General features: G+C 43.3%; 1 protein-coding gene across 2 annotated transcripts in view; it reads left to right on the plus strand.

Moving 5' to 3' along the window:
• Positions 1 to 19,426, plus strand: part of LOC130917129 (cGMP-inhibited 3',5'-cyclic phosphodiesterase 3A-like) — a 125,972-nt gene that overhangs the window by 52,388 nt on the left and 54,158 nt on the right. The window contains exon 1 of one of the 2 annotated variants that reach the window (XM_057838217.1): positions 14,599 to 14,866. The exons of the other annotated variant lie outside the window; for it this stretch is intronic. Coding sequence (XP_057694200.1) covers positions 14,801 to 14,866 — 66 coding nt within the window. The 5' untranslated portion in view covers positions 14,599 to 14,800. Of the gene's footprint in view, positions 1 to 14,598; positions 14,867 to 19,426 lie in introns of those variants that run through there. 2 annotated transcript variants of the gene reach the window in all.

Here is a 19,426-nt window from a genome sequence, read left to right on the forward strand (position 1 = left end):
TTCCGATCCGATACTGATACTGGTTGATACCGATACCGACCTATCTGAGCATGTGTTAAAGTTTAAACTTATTTAGCCTCCTTACTTAGTTGTCAGACTCATGTTGAAAAAGGTGTTAGTACTCTTGATAACATCTAGCCAGCTGAATTAGGTGAGTTTGAATAACACGCAACAGTTGGTAACAAGAAACTGACCTGTTTATTCAGTGACAAACACAAAACGTTATAAATAACAAACAGAAATGGCATAGTCAGTGAGTAAAACCTGCAAATAATATTGTAAACTGTCTTAAAAAAGCAAAACACACCAACAACCTCAGTGGAAAATCCCACAAATCCCCCAAGCTATTAGATGCTTTTAATGTTTCGTGCATTAGTTACAAAAATTGTATAAAAAGCCTCTCAGGTTTAAATAAACGACTATTTCAGTATCAAGTTAACATTTTAAAGCAGTAAATAAAATACTCAAGTCCCCATTCTGTATCAGCAGCTTTAAACTACATTCAATTCATTTAATTTTGCGAATACACTGTTAAAGTTGTTAAAATTGCTCCCGTTATTCCACAATTTCCCTTCTGTCTACTTTTGACATGTGAAAGTTTTAAAACTGTTTTGAAGATAGATTCAAGTCAAGATTTTGCCGATTTAGGAGTATTGTAGATAAAAAGTTAATTAGGTTCGCTTGGAAGGTTCACAACAGCCTACTAGGGAAGCCTTCTGCTTTAAGATGGCGGCTGTTTACTAACGCATCTGGTTTTCAATACTTCAATGTTACTAACGCAGTCGAGTCTGTCGTGTTGTATGTAGTTCTATATACATATGATATCTATTATCTCCAGTAAAACGACGTTGACGTAGTTTGTAGCGGCTGCCAGCAGCAGTCAGGTATTCTTGTGTTTTTTTATCCAGCGGCATGAGTTGAGCTAAAGCCGTGAGTTGAGCATTGGCATTACCCGGGTCTATGACAAGCATTATGTTTACTTTCGGGACGCAATGCGGTCAGTTTCTCATTGCGTCCCGAAGACCGCGCTGAGTATTAGTTCCACTTTACTTGACATATTTCAATAATCGGAATTTGGATGTTTGTGAATCGTTCGCAAATCTTCCACGGCTGAATCGCTCAAGGATGTAATGACGGCTGGGCATGTTGTACCGTGGTTCTAAGTGTTGGATGGTGCGTCTTTACTCACATGAGATAATGGCTCGTCATCCAGAATGAATTCTTCGGCAATGACTATTGTTATTCCCTGGGCTTTGGGACTGTCGAGTGCCAGTTTGTCACGCATAGCAAAAGTTTCTGCCAGTGTTAGTTGCGTAGGACCTTTCTTTTTGTCTTCGGTTTTCTTAACATACTCCTCTTATTGTTTATGGCAGTATTTCGCTAAATGCTTGATTAGGTTGGTTGTATTAAAACTTCTTACAGCTTTACCACTACGCTTGACTTTATTGTGGCATATGTTGCACTCTGCCTCTTCGTCTTTGTCGTCCTTTAAGGTGAAATGATCCCACACAGCTGACATTTTTACCAATAAAGTCTCTCGGTAAATTGGGAGACGGTAATGTAAATGTAGTGTGTTGAAGGTGTGCCGTAAAATGCGGACCGGATTTTAAGCAAACTGAAGCAAAAACTGGAATGGATTATGTAAATCGGTGCGCTGGGAAACCCGGACCGGACTTTTAAAAAAATTTGGATCGGAAGTCTGGATCAGAATTTTTCCGTGTTCCAATCCGATACCGATGCGCATTTTTTTGCCCATATCGGCGTCCGATCCGATCCAAATATCGGATCGGGACATCTCTAGTATGTATACAGTATATGCTGACTGTTGACAAAGTTCCGACTAGTCATAGTGTTACTGTGAGTGTAAATGGTTTCTGTCCGTGTAGATATGTATAGTAGTGCTTCAACGAAGAATTGATTAACTCGAGTAATTCGATTAGAAAAAAGATTCAAATTTAATTTTGCTGCTTCGAGATATCATTTCATTCATGTGGCGTTGAAATGCTTTGTTTTGTAAGTGTTTGCATTTAGTTTTACTGATTTGGCTGGATGCATACCCCTTTAGTGGCGACAGTGAATATCACATAACTCATTTCACGTGGCTGAATCCCTGTAACATAAACTAAGTTTTTGTTTCAGCTAATGTTTTTTAATGCATTCGTAATTTAGTTTATTGGTATGTTTAGCCGTTTTTTTGTGGGAAAATGTGTTTGAACCATTTGTTAAGAGCATTGTAAAAAGAAAAAAAATTAGCATTTTATAGCATTTAAGCTAATGGACTTTTGCTATGTAAGTTAGCTAATTGTTCTTTTGTTGTACTTAGAGCCTCATTTATTTAATTTTTTCATACCGTTTGAGGCTCAGCTCAGGTATTTTAATTTTGTTTATGTTCCATAGCCGATTACTCGAGCTAACTAGTTCATCGATTAGAAATTAGTTTCCTCTGCAGGGTGTCCGGGCGCTCCCTTAGAAATAGGGTGAGAAGCTCGGTCATCGGGGAGGGACTCGGTGGTTAGGGTTAGGGTTATGGATGGATGGATAAAATAATCGACAGCTGGAGCCCTAATGTATACAGTATGCTGACTGTTGACAAAGTGTTTTATGCCTTTTAACCAAAGTCAGCCATGATAGTCTAAAGATGTATAAGGGTTATATATTATTATTTGAATGGAAAAGAAACAATTCCATTAATTTCCCATGTGTGATCACAGCTGTCAGATTCCCTTTGTTGTGTTACATGTTCTGTCTCAGCTTGGCTCTTGTAAGGACAGTTTCAGGCCAATGAGGGTTAGGCTCTGTCTGACTTGCTGACGTCATCAGCACAAGAGTAGATGAGTGAGTGAGTGGGTAGTTGGGTGGGTGCTTGGGTGGGTGAAGAGAATGTTTATTTAAGTCAGTGGAGACGTGTCTACTTGTATAGATGGTTGGCACTAAGTTGAACTTTGTCCAAATGTTGTCAATTTAATATTTTTCTCAAATCGGTACTATTTCTTTACCTACTTGAACTGACGTTTAATAGACGGATGGTCTGAATGATTAGATAGCAAAGACAAAGGTTGAACGTGCTGAATTGGGCACCGGATAACAACATGAGGTCGCAATTGTTCCACGTAAAGCTGAAAACACCAAAACATGTCCACTGTAGAAGAGTCCTGTGCTTCTTACTGATTCCTGCAAGCATTGAAATCCATTGAAAGTCATTTGCTAGCAGCCACTTAATTTAATAAATGATATTATTAATTATGTTTCGGTTTGCTTTGTTATTTATTTATTTTTTTAATCATCCCAATTACACGAAGTACATTGATCCTATAACTACAGCGTTGACAGGAGGCAGGGCAAACGTTGAAGGATGAACTGCCTGATATACCAATGCATAATTTTTTATATCTACAGTCTGTAGAAAATAGTGTCAAAAGCTCAAAGTTCTCATTATAACTGCTTTTCTCCCAGTCAACATAATTTATACATGATCAATGCTTGTGTGTTCATAAATCTGACAATTGGCTTGAACATCATAATTCATATCATGCATCCTCTGACTGGTTGAATGAAATGGCTGCAAGTGATGCGACAGAATAAATTATCTGGATGTCTGTAGGGGAAAATGGAGATGTGGAGGTAAAAGCATACAGAAGTAACTTAAATACAGTTAAATTGTGAAGCACAAATGCATTGGGTGAAATAAAATTCCCTTTCGCGGTCTATAGTATCCCAGTATTTGTGGTGAGAGGATGCTGTCTAAAATGCACATTAGTTGACAGATTATAAAATGATTTTTTTAAATAGCATTTTCTTTTACTGCAAAATAGTATCAACATTCAATATTGTATCCGAACAATTGATAGTATTCAACACTTTACTCAATGCAGTTTAGTTTCATGTTTTGTTTTAACCTGCAGTGCTGGGATAAAAAAGGTCTGTCAAAGGTTTTTATTCAGACAACCACTTTTAATCTCATCATTTGACTGCAATGGAAAAACTGCTACGTAAAATCACTGCAGCCAGAGGATGAGGCGGGTTTTAGGTGATGGTGAGTACTGTATGCACATCAATCCTTGGTAGTGACAAATACAGATGAGTTGTTTTCTTCATCAGTAGCTCCTGCTCCTTTTTTTATTTTTAGATGGAGGCATGAAGGCAAGTTAAGAGGAAACACATGAGGAAAACTGTGCTGCCTCGTTTTTTCCTCATTTTTCACTGTAGTAACAGTAGCTGCACAGGTTTGTAGTCTGATTACTCACATTTCACTGGGGCTTCCTAATTACTCATGGCACAAAAACAGACAGAGCCGTTATATCAAATTCTATCTACCGTAATTTTTGGACTATAGGCCGCTACGTTTTTCTTTCATTTTGAATCCTTCGGCTGATAGTCCAGTGTGGCTTATTTGTTGATTTATTTGGAGGTAGCACTTTATCTAACAGCGGCGTCATAACCCCTTCAGACCTCAGCATACTGCTGAAGGACATTATGTGTCTCTAAAGGGTGTAACGGTACATGCATTTGTATTAAACCGTTTCGGTACGAGGTGCTTGGTTCGGAACGGTGGCGTACCGAACGAGTTTCTGACGTAATTTAACCCTTACTTTTCGAGGCTGTGAGTCGATCGGGCTACAGTTTCTTTGTGTAGATTATATTTACTCCGTCTTCTCTACTATAATGAGGACCAACACGGTAGGACAGTATAACCAAGAAACGTTAACGGCGCGACAACGTGGCTGCTGTGAGAATGCAGTGAAACGCGGGCGTTAAAGTCAATCAGCCAATGCACACCAGTCGCAGTGCGGCTGCGTGTTAGACGCGTCCCAGAAGCGGCTCGACACGATGCATGCGAAAAGAACGTCAGAGTATATTATTTGACCCGAGACGTGACCCTCCTGCGTCAATACTGCTACCGGTAGCTCGGATCGGGCAGACCGAAGTCACTCGTGTAAAAATACGGTGGATCCGGTCGATTTTCAAACTAATATGCAATCGTAACCCACTTTTTGAGTCCATCAGATCTCTTGAGTGTTAAATCTGTCATATCTGTATGCCTTCTCAGTTGTTTTCTCTTTCCAGCATCTGATTCAGCTGGATGGGCGGGGCCGTGGCCGCACACCTGTGGCGCATTAGGAGCGCTCATTATTTAAGGACTCCTGTCACCGTCTGCGAGTGTCGGACTATTGCATTTGCTTGTTACGGCTTTGCTTACTTCTGTGTGCTCATCGTCACCCTTGGTGCTTCCCGACATTCTTCGATCGTGTTCTGGTTTGATCTCATTTACTTTTGTGTTTTATTGGGATTTTGTAATTGTAATTTTGTACTGTTGTATTCACGCCGTTTTAGCGTGCTCTCTCAGTTATATTTTCTTACCCGCGTTACTTAGCGTGCTCTCTCAGTTGTATTTTCTTACTCGCGTTTTAGCGTGCTCTCTCAGTTGTATTTTCTTACCCGCGTTACTTAGCGTGCTCTCTCAGTTGTATTTTCTTACCCGCGTTACTTAGCGTGCTCTCTCAGTTGTATTTTCTTACTCGCGTTACTTAGCGTGCTCCCTTTGTTGTACTCATTAAATACTAAATTCGCTCTCTGATCTCCTAGTCTGTGTTTTGGATCCACCTTAACGGCTTGCCGTTCGTAACAGAATAGTCCGACCATGGATCCCGCAGACTCCGAGGCTATTCGCCATGCGCTTGCCGGTCATGGCCATATGATCAGCAAGCATGAACAATCATTAAATGAATTACTGACCGTGATCACCGCGCTAACCACTAGAATCGAAAATATGGTCCCACCTGCTCAGTCCGGTGGTGTTGATAACGCAGCCGCGGCACCCGATCACTCCGCCCCGCCTCCGGTTGTTCCACCGTCTTCTTTTCGGGAGCCGGTGTTGCCACACCCAGATCGTTATGAGGGAGAACCCGGCGCTTGCCAACAATTTTTGCACAAGTGTTCCCTTGTATTTGACCAACAGCCGTATACATTCGCGAGTGACAGGTCCCGTGTAGCGTATACTATGAGTCTCCTCGCCGGTAAAGCGGCAACTTGGGCAATGGCGGTAAGCAACGCTAATCCCGCAATCCGTCAGTCATTCGAGACTTTTAAAACAGAGTTTGTGAGGGTTTTTGATCACCCGGTTAGAGGCAAGGAGGCAGGCAGCCGCCTGCTGGATTTTTTTCAAGGCGATCTTAGCGTGGCGGACTACTCCATTCGTTTTCGAATTTTGGCCGCGGAGTGCGGTTACGACGAAGCTGCGCTGTGTGGAATTTTTCGACGGGGGCTTTCGTCTGCGGTGAAAGACGAGCTGGCGGCCCGGGAGGATTCTTCGGGCTTGGAAGAACTGATTTTTTTGTCCGTGAAATTGGACAATCGACTGAAGGAGCGCGAGCGGGAACGAGCCTTGGAGCAGCGGGGTCGTCGTGGGTCGTCGTTGCGGAACGGCCCAGCAGCGCTGCGTGCGGACGGCTTCGTCGGATCACCATCTGCCTCTACGCCGACGTGGAGCCCGGTCCTGACGGCGGAGGAGCCAATGCAACTCTGTGGCGGTCGTCTTTCTGCGGAGGAGCGACGGAGACGGATGAAGGCAGGCTTATGTCTTTACTGCAGCTTGCCGGGGCACCACGTCGCCACCTGTGACGCGATCCCTTCACGTCGTCCTGGATCTTCGGCTCCTGGGGTTCCCCTCGCCCGAGGGGGGGCCAGGTTTGTACATAATGGCAATCAGTCGAATGAATTGCCTCGCAGCGAGTTGAATGAACTAAAACAAACTCGAGCTGAAATGAGACTGCAATTGCCGGGAGAAGTTTCGCATGGTGGGGTTCAAGTTAAGTTTACTGCTCTAATTGACTCGGGGGCAGATGACTGTTTTATGGACCAGAGTGTTGTTGACGCTCTTAAATGTCCATTAATAAGACTTGCTAGACCTAAAAGGGTTTTAGATCTCGATGGGCGACCCCTGGCGGACGTGAAATTTATTACGCCCCCGCTCAAAATAAAGTTGTCCGGGAATCATTTTGAGGCCCGTAGCTTTTTGGTTATGCTGTGCAAATCTGCTCCCGTCGTGCTGGGGATCTCTTGGTTAAAAGTGCATAATCCTAATATCGATTGGGCAAAGACTCAAATAATTGCTTGGAGTACGTTTTGTTATGCACATTGTTTACGTTCGGCGTGTCTACTTCCCGGTGAAGCAAAAATGGCTACCGAGCCAGTTAATTTGAAGAATGTTCCCGTCGAGTATCATGACCTCCAGCGTGTATTTAGTAAAGAGCATGCTAGTACCCTGCCACCGCACCGACCTTATGACTGTACCATTGAATTGCTGCCCAATGCCCCACTACCCAGCTCGCGCTTATACCAAGTCTCTAAACCGGAGCAGGAAGCTATGAGGGAATACATCTCCTCTTCCTTGGCTTCAGGCCTTATTCGCCCTTCGTCTTCTCCTTTGGGGGCGGGGTTTTTCTTCATTGGCAAGAAGGATGGGGGTCTTAGACCGTGCATCGACTATCGGGGTCTCAACGATATTACTGTTAAAAATAAATACCCGCTACCGTTGTTGGATTCGGCTTTCGCGCCGTTAAAATCAGCCACCATTTTCACCAAATTAGACTTGCGTAGCGCTTACCACTTGGTCAGGATTCGTGAAGGAGACGAGTGGAAAACCGCCTTTAAAACCCCACTTGGGCATTTTGAATACTTGGTCATGCCTTTCGGTCTAACAAATGCACCTGCAGTGTTCCAAAGCCTCATCAATGATGTATTGCGTGACATGCTAAATGTGTTCTGTTTTGTTTATTTGGACGACATCTTAATTTTCTCCAGAAGCTTGCAGGAACATCGCCAACATGTCCGCATAGTTCTGCAAAGACTTTTGGAAAACCGGTTGTTCGTTAAGGCCGAGAAATGTGAGTTTCACTGTGAGTCAATGCAGTTTCTTGGCTTTATCGTGGAGAGAGGGCAGCTAAGGCCTGATCCGGCAAAAATTCAGGCGGTGGCAGAGTGGCCCACCCCCACTTCACGTAAGCACTTACAACGTTTCCTCGGGTTTGCTAACTTTTACAGACGTTTTATCCGCAATTATAGTATGAGGGCCGAGCCCCTCACCAGGTTAACCTCTAACAAGCGGCCATTTGTTTGGTCCTCGGCGGCAGAGGCCGCATTTTTAAGCCTTAAACGAGCGTTTACGAGCTCACCTGTCCTTGTTCATGCCGACTCCGATCTTCCTTTTGTTGTCGAGGTAGATGCGTCGAGTTCCGGAGTGGGGGCCATCCTGTCCCAGAGGTCTACAGTCGACCAGAGGCTGCACCCCTGTGCTTTCTACTCCCGCCGCCTCAGCCCTGCCGAGGCAAATTATGATGTCGGCAACCGGGAGCTGCTCGCTATAGTCCAGGCATTGCAGGAATGGAGGCACTGGTTGGAGGGCACCGAGGTACCGTTCCAGATACTAACAGACCATAAGAACTTGGAATACCTTCGTGCTGCCAAGCGCCTCAACTCACGCCAGGCCCGCTGGGCATTGTTCCTGACCCGTTTCAACTTCCTGATTACTTACCGTCCAGGGTCAAGGAACGGGAAGCCCGATGCGCTGTCAAGGATCCATGAGCCGGTTGAGGAGGGGCCATCAGAGGAGTCTGTTGTTCCTGGGAATCTGATCGTTGGCGCCCTACGATGGGAAGTTGAACGTCTTGTGGAGGAAGCCCTACGAGGTGTTAGGGTGCCTGGGGGCTGCCCTGCCAGCAAGTTATTCGTCCCAGTTGCTCAACGTGCAGGAGTGCTGAAGTGGGGCCACTCCTCAAAGTTTGCCTGCCACCCGGGGGTGTCCCGCACATTCTTCCTCGTGTCCCAGAGGTTTTGGTGGCCAGGCATGCGCAAGGACGTCATGGACTATGTCTCCGCTTGTTCCATCTGCGCTCGGGGCAAGCCAGTCCATCGTGCTCCAGCGGGCTTACTCCATCCATTGCCTGTTCCAGCTCGCCCCTGGTCACATGTGGCGCTCGATTTTGTCACTGGTCTTCCACGATCCAGGGGTTATTCGGTCATCTTGACGGTGGTGGACCGGTTCTCCAAGATGGCACATTTCATCGCACTCCCCAAGTTGCCTTCAGCCCTGGAAACCGCCGACCTGCTGGTAACCCATGTATTTCGTGCTCATGGCATCCCGTGTGACCTTGTCTCAGATAGAGGGCCCCAGTTTGTCTCACGAGTCTGGGGAGCGTTCTGCAAAGCTTTGGGGGCCACGTCAAGCAAGTCTTCAGGTTACCACCCACAATCCAATGGACAGACGGAACGGGCCAACCAGGAGCTGGAGGCCGCCCTCCGTTGTGTTTGTGAACTGCATCCGGCTTCCTGGTCGTCACACCTCCCGTGGGTGGAGTATGCACATAACACCCTCGTTTGCTCTGCCACTGGGAGGTCACCATTCATGACTGCATACGGGTTCCAGCCTCCACTGTTTCCTTCCCAAGAAGCCGAGGTCGTCGTGCCGTCTGTACAGGTGCACCTGCGGAGGGCGCATAGGGTCTGGAGAGACGCAAGGGCTGCACTAGTCCGAACGGCGGCCCGCAACCGGCGGATAGCTGATCGCCACCGACGGCCCGCTCCAGTCTATCGCCCAGGCCAGATGGTCTGGCTTTCGACGCGGGATTTGCACCTGGCTGGGACTTCAAGAAAACTGGGCCCTCGGTTCGTGGGTCCTTTTGCGGTTGACGCGGTGGTGAACCCTGTGACTGTCAGGCTGAAGCTTCCCGGCTCGATGAAGGTTCATCCAGTTTTCCACGTCTCTCTGCTCAAGCCGGTCTCCACCTGTCCCCTGAACCCTCCATCAGTGCCTCCTCCTGCTCCTCGCGTGATCGACGGTGGGCCGGTGTACACGGTGCGTGCCATTCTTGATTCTAGGAGGAGGGGTAGGGGGGTGCAGTACCTGGTCGACTGGGAAGGTTATGGCCCTGAGGAGCGCCAATGGGTCCCCCGCTCCTGGATCCTCGATCCGTCGCTTCTGCGGGATTTCCACTCCCTTCATCCCTCGAAACCAGGTGGTCCGCCAGGGGGCGTCCGTTGAGGGGGGGGTTCTGTCATATCTGTATGCCTTCTCAGTTGTTTTCTCTTTCCAGCATCTGATTCAGCTGGATGGGCGGGGCCGTGGCCGCACACCTGTGGCGCATTAGGAGCGCTCATTATTTAAGGACTCCTGTCACCGTCTGCGAGTGTCGGACTATTGCATTTGCTTGTTACGGCTTTGCTTACTTCTGTGTGCTCATCGTCACCCTTGGTGCTTCCCGACATTCTTCGATCGTGTTCTGGTTTGATCTCATTTACTTTTGTGTTTTATTGGGATTTTGTAATTGTAATTTTGTACTGTTGTATTCACGCCGTTTTAGCGTGCTCTCTCAGTTATATTTTCTTACCCGCGTTACTTAGCGTGCTCTCTCAGTTGTATTTTCTTACTCGCGTTTTAGCGTGCTCTCTCAGTTGTATTTTCTTACCCGCGTTACTTAGCGTGCTCTCTCAGTTGTATTTTCTTACCCGCGTTACTTAGCGTGCTCTCTCAGTTGTATTTTCTTACTCGCGTTACTTAGCGTGCTCCCTTTGTTGTACTCATTAAATACTAAATTCGCTCTCTGATCTCCTAGTCTGTGTTTTGGATCCACCTTAACGGCTTGCCGTTCGTAACAAAATCAGGGCACAGTTGACTTGTCTTTGTTGATTTACTGCTGTCTTTTCTGCTATAATAATAACCAACACGGCCCCTTGTTCAATACAAAACCCTCCTACCACAACAAAACAAGTAGGAACTAATATTCACATAGGAACTAAAGTTATTCATTTATATTGTATATTTTATGTTGTATACTACATCAAATTTGTAAAATATAAACACATAATAAAATAAATAATAGCCCATTTAAATAAAATAAATTGAAATGATCTAAAACACCTGTAGTTAAATAATAAGAATTATACACAGATCCTGCTTACACAATTACATTTATTAATTTCTGTGTGGCGCTTTAACTTGAGAAAATTCACCAGTAAAGCTTTTGAAAACCGTTCATAAGAAAAAAAAAAAGATTCATTGAGGCATTTCATTTGTAAAATACATGTTAAAATCTTTGTCAATGGGAGTGCTTTTCTGTTTAGCACAGGACTTCTTTTTTCTTCTTTCCTATCAGAAAGAAAGCTGACCAATACGCGGGGTCTGAAAGGCAAATTGTTGTTGGATTATCTTTAAATACCCGCTACTTTTTAAGCAGAATTCTAGCTTTGTATAGGCTAATGTTCCTATTGTTGAAAGCGCAAAGGTGTGTAATAAACAACTAGCACATTTATATTTTGCATTTTGTTTTCTTACTGTACCGAAAATGAACCGAGCCGTGACCTCAAAACCGAGGTACGTACCGAACCGAGATTTTTGTGTACCGTTAAACCCCTAGTAAATACACTTAATTTAGTTGCTATTGCCACCTCTGAGCGATGATTGGACGAAACTTTAGCCATCTAAATCAAATCATGAGGTTTAGCATGCCGTCTTTTCTATTTCTGGCTCTTTGAAAATGGCTGAGAAAAAAACACAATTTCAAAAACGCAAATGTAAGCGCTCATTTCTCATTTTAACAATGTAACGTTAACATAAAAAATAACCAATAAAAGCATGAAATATCCCCGACCAAAAAAAATTGCACTTTGTTCCAGTATTAAGTAGAGTAAAAATAAGCGAAGGTATTTTTATTTTTTATTTTTTGCCCAGCAGAAAAAATGCAGGTTTGAAGGGGATAAAACTGTCATAAGACGGTCATAATCATGACATGACACTGTCAGGGGCATTAACGAACGCTTATGACAGAAGTCATTAAGTGTCATCCGACAAATTTTGTAAATAACTCCAATTATATCCAGCTCGGATCTTTTACATTCATTCAAAATTGCAATAATTTGCCGGTTGGCACTAAATGACATCTGTCAAAAGCATCCGTTAATGCTCATGACAGTGTCATGTCACAATTATGACGTTCTTATGACAGTCTTATGCAGGGATGAAAGTGGGCCAGAGCGGTCAGGAACGCAGTTCTGGTATAAGATTCAGGGCCAGAACGCAGTTCCGGTATAAGATTCAGGGCCGGGATGCTGTACTGGTACACAGTGCTTTGATTCGGAAAATATGACTGCAACTGTCAGAACGCTATGAAAAAATAAATAAATAAAATAAAAATGCTAAGCTGCCACACATGCATTTCATCTCCAAGAAGAAAAAAATCTACCAACATCAGATTTCCATACACAAGTGTTAACAACAAGCATAATAAAGTGCTTGTGTAGTATAATCCGTTTCCACCAATATTTATTATTTATTTTATTCCACGGACGGCATGGAGGTTTCCCCAGCTGCTATAGTTATCTGAGTCTGACGATGATGAGTCACGTCAATGTGTGAATGCACGCAGCAAAGCAAAATGGCTGGACTCATTTATCCGTTCAATTGACTGACATACTTGACATGTGATCAGCAGAGATAGTTCGCTCTGATTGGTTCAAATGTGCATGCTTTCTGGAACAGCAAAAAAAAAAAAAAAAAAGTTGTTGAATTGATGCAACAAAAAAGAGCAATGAAACATAAAATGGATAGAGCAAGAAAAGAGTTAAGGAGGCTTATTTATCATATTTAGTTTTATTTGTTCTGATGGGGAGGTTCAGAACACCTTAGCTGTCAATGTGCATTTTGGACTTACTGGTATATTTGTTCATTTATGTTTGGCGATTTATTCATTTCCTTATGATTTAAAAATGTTAATGTTGCGTGATCTTCAAAATATATTCCATTCCACTCTGCATAATATAAGTCATTTGTACTTATTTTTCTGAATGTATGTTACTTATATATATATATATATATTAAACTAAATGTTTACATTAACTTCAATTTTAATATACATCCTATGTTCTTAAGTAGTTAAAATTTAGATTTGGCATTTAGTATGTGAGGAAATGAGGGAAATTAAAAATTAGGAGAATGAGGTTGGGGTTATTGCTGTTTTTGTTAACTTTTATTTTGCAAATCATTGAAAAAAAAAAATACAATTTTGAATGAAAATCATTTTTTGTATGTGTTATAGAAATAACTGTGCCAAAACCGTTTTCTTTGCATTTCAGTAGTTTTAGGAGGTTTGACACACACACACACCCTCCACACACACACACACACACAAAATGAAAGAAAATAAATAAATAAATATATAAAATTTCTGGCTCCGTGGTGACCTTCACCTCGGGGTGTTCCGACAAGAAACACTTTCACCCCTGGTCTTATGCCACCGCTGCAAAATAAAGTATTACCACTTACTGAATAATATATTTTAATGTAAATATCCCATAATACAGTGAGGACAGTTGCAGCTTATAGTCTGGTGTTGCTTATCTATTAACAAACTCCGTTTTTGTGTCAAATTTGGTGGGTGGCGGCTTATAGTCAGGTGTGCCTTACGGTCCCAAAAATACAGCACTAATATCTCATGTTGATTGTATTGAATTGGATTAGACAGCATTGTTGTATTGTATTTCGAGTGAATATTGTTGTTCTTTCTTAATTTCCTTTTCAGGCGTTAGTTCAACCTGAAAGGAAAAGGGCTGATGGGAGAAGCCGAAGGTTATTAAATTCCGCCCCCAGTATACCCTAGGACGCAAATTATCGAATAACAATTTTGCAATTGTCACGTCATAATCACCCTGCATTGGTTTAGCTCTAAATGTATCATGAATGTATTGTATTTAGTAGGTAGCAGCACATAAGAAAATACCGTCCACAACGAAGTAAAGAATGACAACATAATTTTAGTTTTTTAAAATTATTTGAGTACATATTTTACCCCATCAAAACTGGTAGCACGATAGTTTAGTGGTTAGAACATCCGCCTCACAGCTCTGACATCGTGTTGTATCCGTTGCTCCGGTCTTCCTGAGTGGAATTGGCATGTTCCCCCTTGCCTGAGTGGGTTTTTATCCAGTTTCCTCCAACATCCCATAAAAAAACATGCATGGTAGGCTAATTGAACACTCCACATTGTCCCTTGGTATGAGTGAGTGAGTGAATAGTTGTTTGTCTCCTGTGCCCTGCGATTGGCTGGCAGGTAATTCAGGGGGTACCCTGCCTATTGCCCAGAGTAAGCTGCGATAGGCTCCAGCACCTTTGCGAATCTCGTGAGGATAAGCAGCACGGAGAATTAATGAACCCATCAAACCAGACATACTGTCTAGAGTCTCAGGAAATAACAACAATCGCTTTGTTTAAATTGACTTTCAGCGATCAATATGAAACGATTATTCTGATAATAAAGAACTCTACAAACTAATCTCAGCTTGGTGGTCACACACCACCTGCTATTACAGGAAATCTTCAGAAAGTAACGCAGGTATGGTTGTAGTATTATTGTGACCAGGTAATTCCCGAACAACTACTTTATGGCCCATGTACGAGTCACTTTGATCTTTGTACCAAAGTATCTTAGCAACCAGATATTATTAATACCTGGGATTTCTGTGTAAGCAGGTCATCCCATCACTGGACCAACAGAGAGCACTTGCAATTGGCAGATTCAGAGTGGGGGCGGGCGGGTGACAGGGCAGAGGGAGGTTCATGAAGCGGCAGAGGAGAGCGAAGAAGCGGATGAGCAGAGAGGGCATAGAAATGTTGGTGGGCTGTACCACTGAAATGTCAGTTACGCTATACTGAGCTCCATGTGCCATTTGAACTGCAGTTAAGGACAGAGATCACTTCAGAAGCTACTTCAGCATATTTTATTACAAGTCTTTGTGGTTTGACTCAACACAAAAGATGCAGCGGAGGCATTCATCGGGTATCATGGGATGCCACCTGGACAGTTCTCGTCCTGCTAAGCAGGTAGAGTGTTTGTTGACGTGAAGACTCTCTGGACAGTCTGTGCTTGTGCCTGTCCTACGTTTGTGCATGTGTGTGCTGAAAAGCATAGAGCCATTTAACATGTACAGTAGTGGGGAGATAGGACAACTTGAAGCAATGTCTAAATAAAGCTTGAAACAACCTAGTTTTTAGGTCAATTATGTGTGTGAGCATTTGGTGCTTGTAAGCAAGAGAGTGAAACAGCGGTTGAAAGATTTATTGTCACTATTATTGTTTCATGAATGCCATGTTTTTTTAATTGGAAAAAAAAAGTTGTTTCAGTTTTAGCGTATTGGAAAGGGAACACAATTACTTTGTGTGTCTTTGTCATCATGACCTCTTATTTAATAGTTATCTTGAATGTCTTATGTTTTCCTTTATGTGATCAAAATAATGCAAGAAACTTAACCAATGCCCAGGTAACGCTGATTTCCAAAAATAATACATGTTTTGGCATCATTAACAAATCAATATTTACAGTAGCTACGATTTAATTGCCTCGAAACTCTGATCGCTGCAGTCCTGCAATAACGTGTAACTCATGTAATCATTCTCTTGGATCCGAAACATGAACGTGGCCTCTGGCGTGTGTTGTTCACTTTCACTGCTGAGGCATGCATTTCTAAAGACAGGAGGAAAGACGGCATTATGCGTTTAACAGATATTTCATGGGGTACACCTTCACTTGTGTTATGATAAAATAGCTGTGATGCAATTTAGCCAGTGCGAATCAACCCCTCTCAAATGGCTCCAATCCATAACTAAACAGAGCATTGCTGTTTTTTGCACACATTTTAACACAAATGTTTTATTACCACTGATCAACTTACACCGGTGTAAGTTATGAACAGTTTGTGTGTAGTGAATCTATTGAATGCATGAATGAAAATAACTATAATTGAATGTATAGTTAATGTAGTTAGTGCTGTCTATATTGTAGAGGAGCTCAGCTGGCCTGCTCGAATGAGCTGCTCCATTTTCACTTGACTGACCACAGCCTGCCTTTGGACTCAGCTCCTCTCCCTCTTTATCATTCTCTCTTTCTCTTTGCTTGATCTGTCTGCTCTAACCATCTTCCTTTATGCTAGATCTGCCTACATATCTTCCCTCTGTCTCAGGAGAGTGGGGTATTAGGGTTAAAGTGAGAAAATTTAAATAGTTGGAAATAGCAGATATGGGGAGCAGGAATGTATGAGAACCAACAGGGATTAAACAGTGTCATACATATATGGGCAGAGTGAGGAGGAAAGTTGTATATGATCTGATAAAGTATGCTAGTACAGTACTTCCATGTGGCGATAGATCTATTTATCTGTCCGTCTGTCCGTCCATCCATTTTCAACACAGCTTGCAAGGTGCTGGAGCCTATCGCAGGTGACTACAGTCAATAGGCGCACTACAGTGATCCCTTGCTACTTCACGCTTCAAACTTTGCGCCCTCATTTCATCAGATTTTTGTCAGTTAAAAAAGGGAAAAAAATACAGTATTTTATTTAAAAATGTTAGGATACATGCATGGACTGTATACGTACATGTAAAAATCATTGTTTTCTTTTATATGTATCTCATTTTTTATCATAACTATTACATTTGCAGTGCTTAAAAACCATTTACTAAGATATAAAAATACACGTAAGGGTTTTTCTGTTTGTTTGTTTGGTTTTCCTCTTTAAATATACTACAGTACAGGCCAAAAGTTTGGACACACCTCATTCAATGCAACACAAATGAAGGTCCCAACCCCATTGATAAAGCAATAAATTCCACTAATCAACCTTGAAAAGGCATACCTGTGAAGTCAAAAAAACATTTTAGGTGACTCCCTCTTGAAATTCATCATAAGAATGGCAAGAGCGCAAAAAGGTAATCGGAGCAAAGGGTGGCTACTTTAAAGATACTAGAATATTATACGTTTTTAGTTATTTCACCTTTTTTGGTAAGTACGTAATTCCACACATGAGCATTCATTGTTTTAGTGCCTTCAGTGAGAAAATAGTCATGAAAATAAAGAAAATGCACGAATGAGAAGGCCTGCACTGTACTTTGGGGGGAATAAAAGGGGAAAAAGATGTCTTATATGTATCGATTTCCAATGCTGTCAAATCTGAATAAATACATTGAGCACACCCAAAAATTTTTTATAAATAAACTCCGCCTCTACTTCGTAAATTTTCGATTCGGGGGGAGTGGGAGTGTCCCAATTAACCACGAAAAATGAGGGATCACTGCACACCCTAGGGGTGCTGGAGAGAAGGGTCCGGCGGGAAGTTGAATTTCGGATTCAGGAGAAACTGTGGTTTTTGTCCCGGCCGTGGAACAGTGGACCAACTATATATCCTCGGCAGGGTCCTTGAGGGTGCATAGGAGTTCGCCCAACAGGTCTACATGGTGTTTTGTGGATTTGGAGAAGGCGTTGGACAGTGTCTCTCGGGGAGTCCTGGGGGGGGGTTTCGGGAGAACAGTGTACCGAGCCCCTTGGTAAGGGCTGTTCAATCCCTGTATGACCGATGTCAGAGTTTGGTCTGCATTGCTGGCAGTTAGTCGGATTCGTTCCAATTTAGGCTTGGACTCCGCCAAGATTCCCCTTTGTCACCGATTCTGATCATAACTTTTATGGACAGAATTTTTAGGCGCAGCCGAAGCATTGAGGCTATCCGGATTAGTGGCCCCAGCATTGCATCTCTGCTTTTTGCAAATGATGTGGTACTGTTGGCTTCATCAAGCCATGACCTCCACCTCTCACTGGAGCGGTTGGCAGCTGAGTGTGAAGCGGTTGGGATGAAGATCAGCACCTCCAAATCCGAGAACATGGTCCTCAGTCGGAAAAGGGTGGCGTGCCCTCTCTGGTTCGGGGATGAGATCCTGCCCCAAGTGCAGGAGTTCAAAAATTTGGGGTTGTTTTCACGTGTGAGGGAAGGAGGAGATCGATAGGCGGATCGGTGCAGCGTCTTCAGTGATGCAGACTCTGCATAGGTCCGTAGTGGTGAAGAAGGAGCTGAGCCCAAAGTCAAAGCTCTCAATTTATCAGTCGATCTACGTTCCTACCCTCACCTATGGTCACGAGCTGTGGGTCGTGACCGAAAGAACAAGATCGCAGATACAAGCTGCCGAAATGAGTTTCCTCTGCAGGGTGTCTGGGCTCTCCCTTAGAGATAGGGTGAGAAGCTCGTTCATCTAGGAGGGACTCGGTGTCAAGCCGCTACTCCTCCGCGTTGAGAGGAGCCAGTTGAGGTGGCTCAGGTATCTGTTTTAGATGCTTCCTGGACGCCTCTTTGGAGACGTGTTCCGGGCATGTCCCACCAGCGGGAGGCCCCGGCGACACGCTGGAGAGACTATGTCTCTCGGCTGGCATGAGAACGCCTTTGTATCCTGCCGGAGAAGCTGGTTGAAGTGGTTGGGGGCAGGCTTCAACTGTGATCGTGTGCTTTGGTCAGATGAGACCAAGATTGAGCTTTTTGGCAACAAACACTCCAAGTGGGTCTGGAGTGCCACGAAAGATGCGAATGCTGAAAAGCACCTCATACCCACTGTGTAGTATGCGGGTGGTTCAGTGATGCTGTGGGGCTGTTTCGCTTCCAAAGGCCCTGGGAACCTTGTTAGGGTGCATGGCATCATGAATGCTTTGAAATACCAGGACATTTTAAATCAAAATCTGTTGCCCTCTGCCCGAAAGTTGAAGATGGGTCATCACTGGGTCTTTCAGCAAGACAATGACCCTAAACATATGGCCAAATCTACACAGAAATGGTTCACCAGACACAAAATCAAGCTCCTCCCATGGTCATCTCAGTCCCCAGACCTTGTTTTGTTGGCAAAAGGGGGTTGTACAAAGTATTAACACTAGGGGTGCTAATAATTGTGACACACATTATTTGATGTCAAATAATTTTTTCTTTATGTGGGAGTTTTTTCCCCACTGAATGGATGCACTTGTATTGAAGGTTGGATTTTTCTCTTTTTTTCCATTAAGGTCCCATATTATTTGAATTAAAAAAAAAAATTAGAAGCTAAAACACACATCTTTTTCAGGGGTGCCAATAATTATGGAGGGCACTGTAAATAAGCCAAATCTCGTGCGATGGATGGCTGAAACCGTGAAATGGAAACAAAAATTGGCCAAGTAGTTTCAGAACTCAAATGTTATCATGACAGTAAAAACTAAGTCTAAAAAGTGAACATTAGTTTTGACATTTTGGCTTGTATCAGCAAGGAGCACCAATACATCATTTCATCGAAAGCTTCAGCCAGGACCATGCTAGGCTGTTTCTATGAAGTCTTCCACTGAGCAGGAATGTGTCCAGTTTGAAGACTGCAGTTATAGACAGCTGGCAGACTCGCTGCCAGCTCAGAACAGTCCCTTAGATAGAGGGACCATATTTTGATTTCCAAAAAAAGGATACTCAGCTCCGCGTCGAGATATCTTAATTTTACTCAAAGTTCACTCAAAGATGCTGAAGGAGAAACGATATCGTCATCGCACACACCATATAATTGTTTGCATTAGTCTAACACATATATAGTCTAACACATACATATGGTACA

The sequence above is a fragment of the Corythoichthys intestinalis genome, chromosome 6 (genome assembly GCF_030265065.1).
Source record: "Corythoichthys intestinalis isolate RoL2023-P3 chromosome 6, ASM3026506v1, whole genome shotgun sequence".
Lineage (NCBI taxonomy): Eukaryota > Metazoa > Chordata > Actinopteri > Syngnathiformes > Syngnathidae > Corythoichthys > Corythoichthys intestinalis.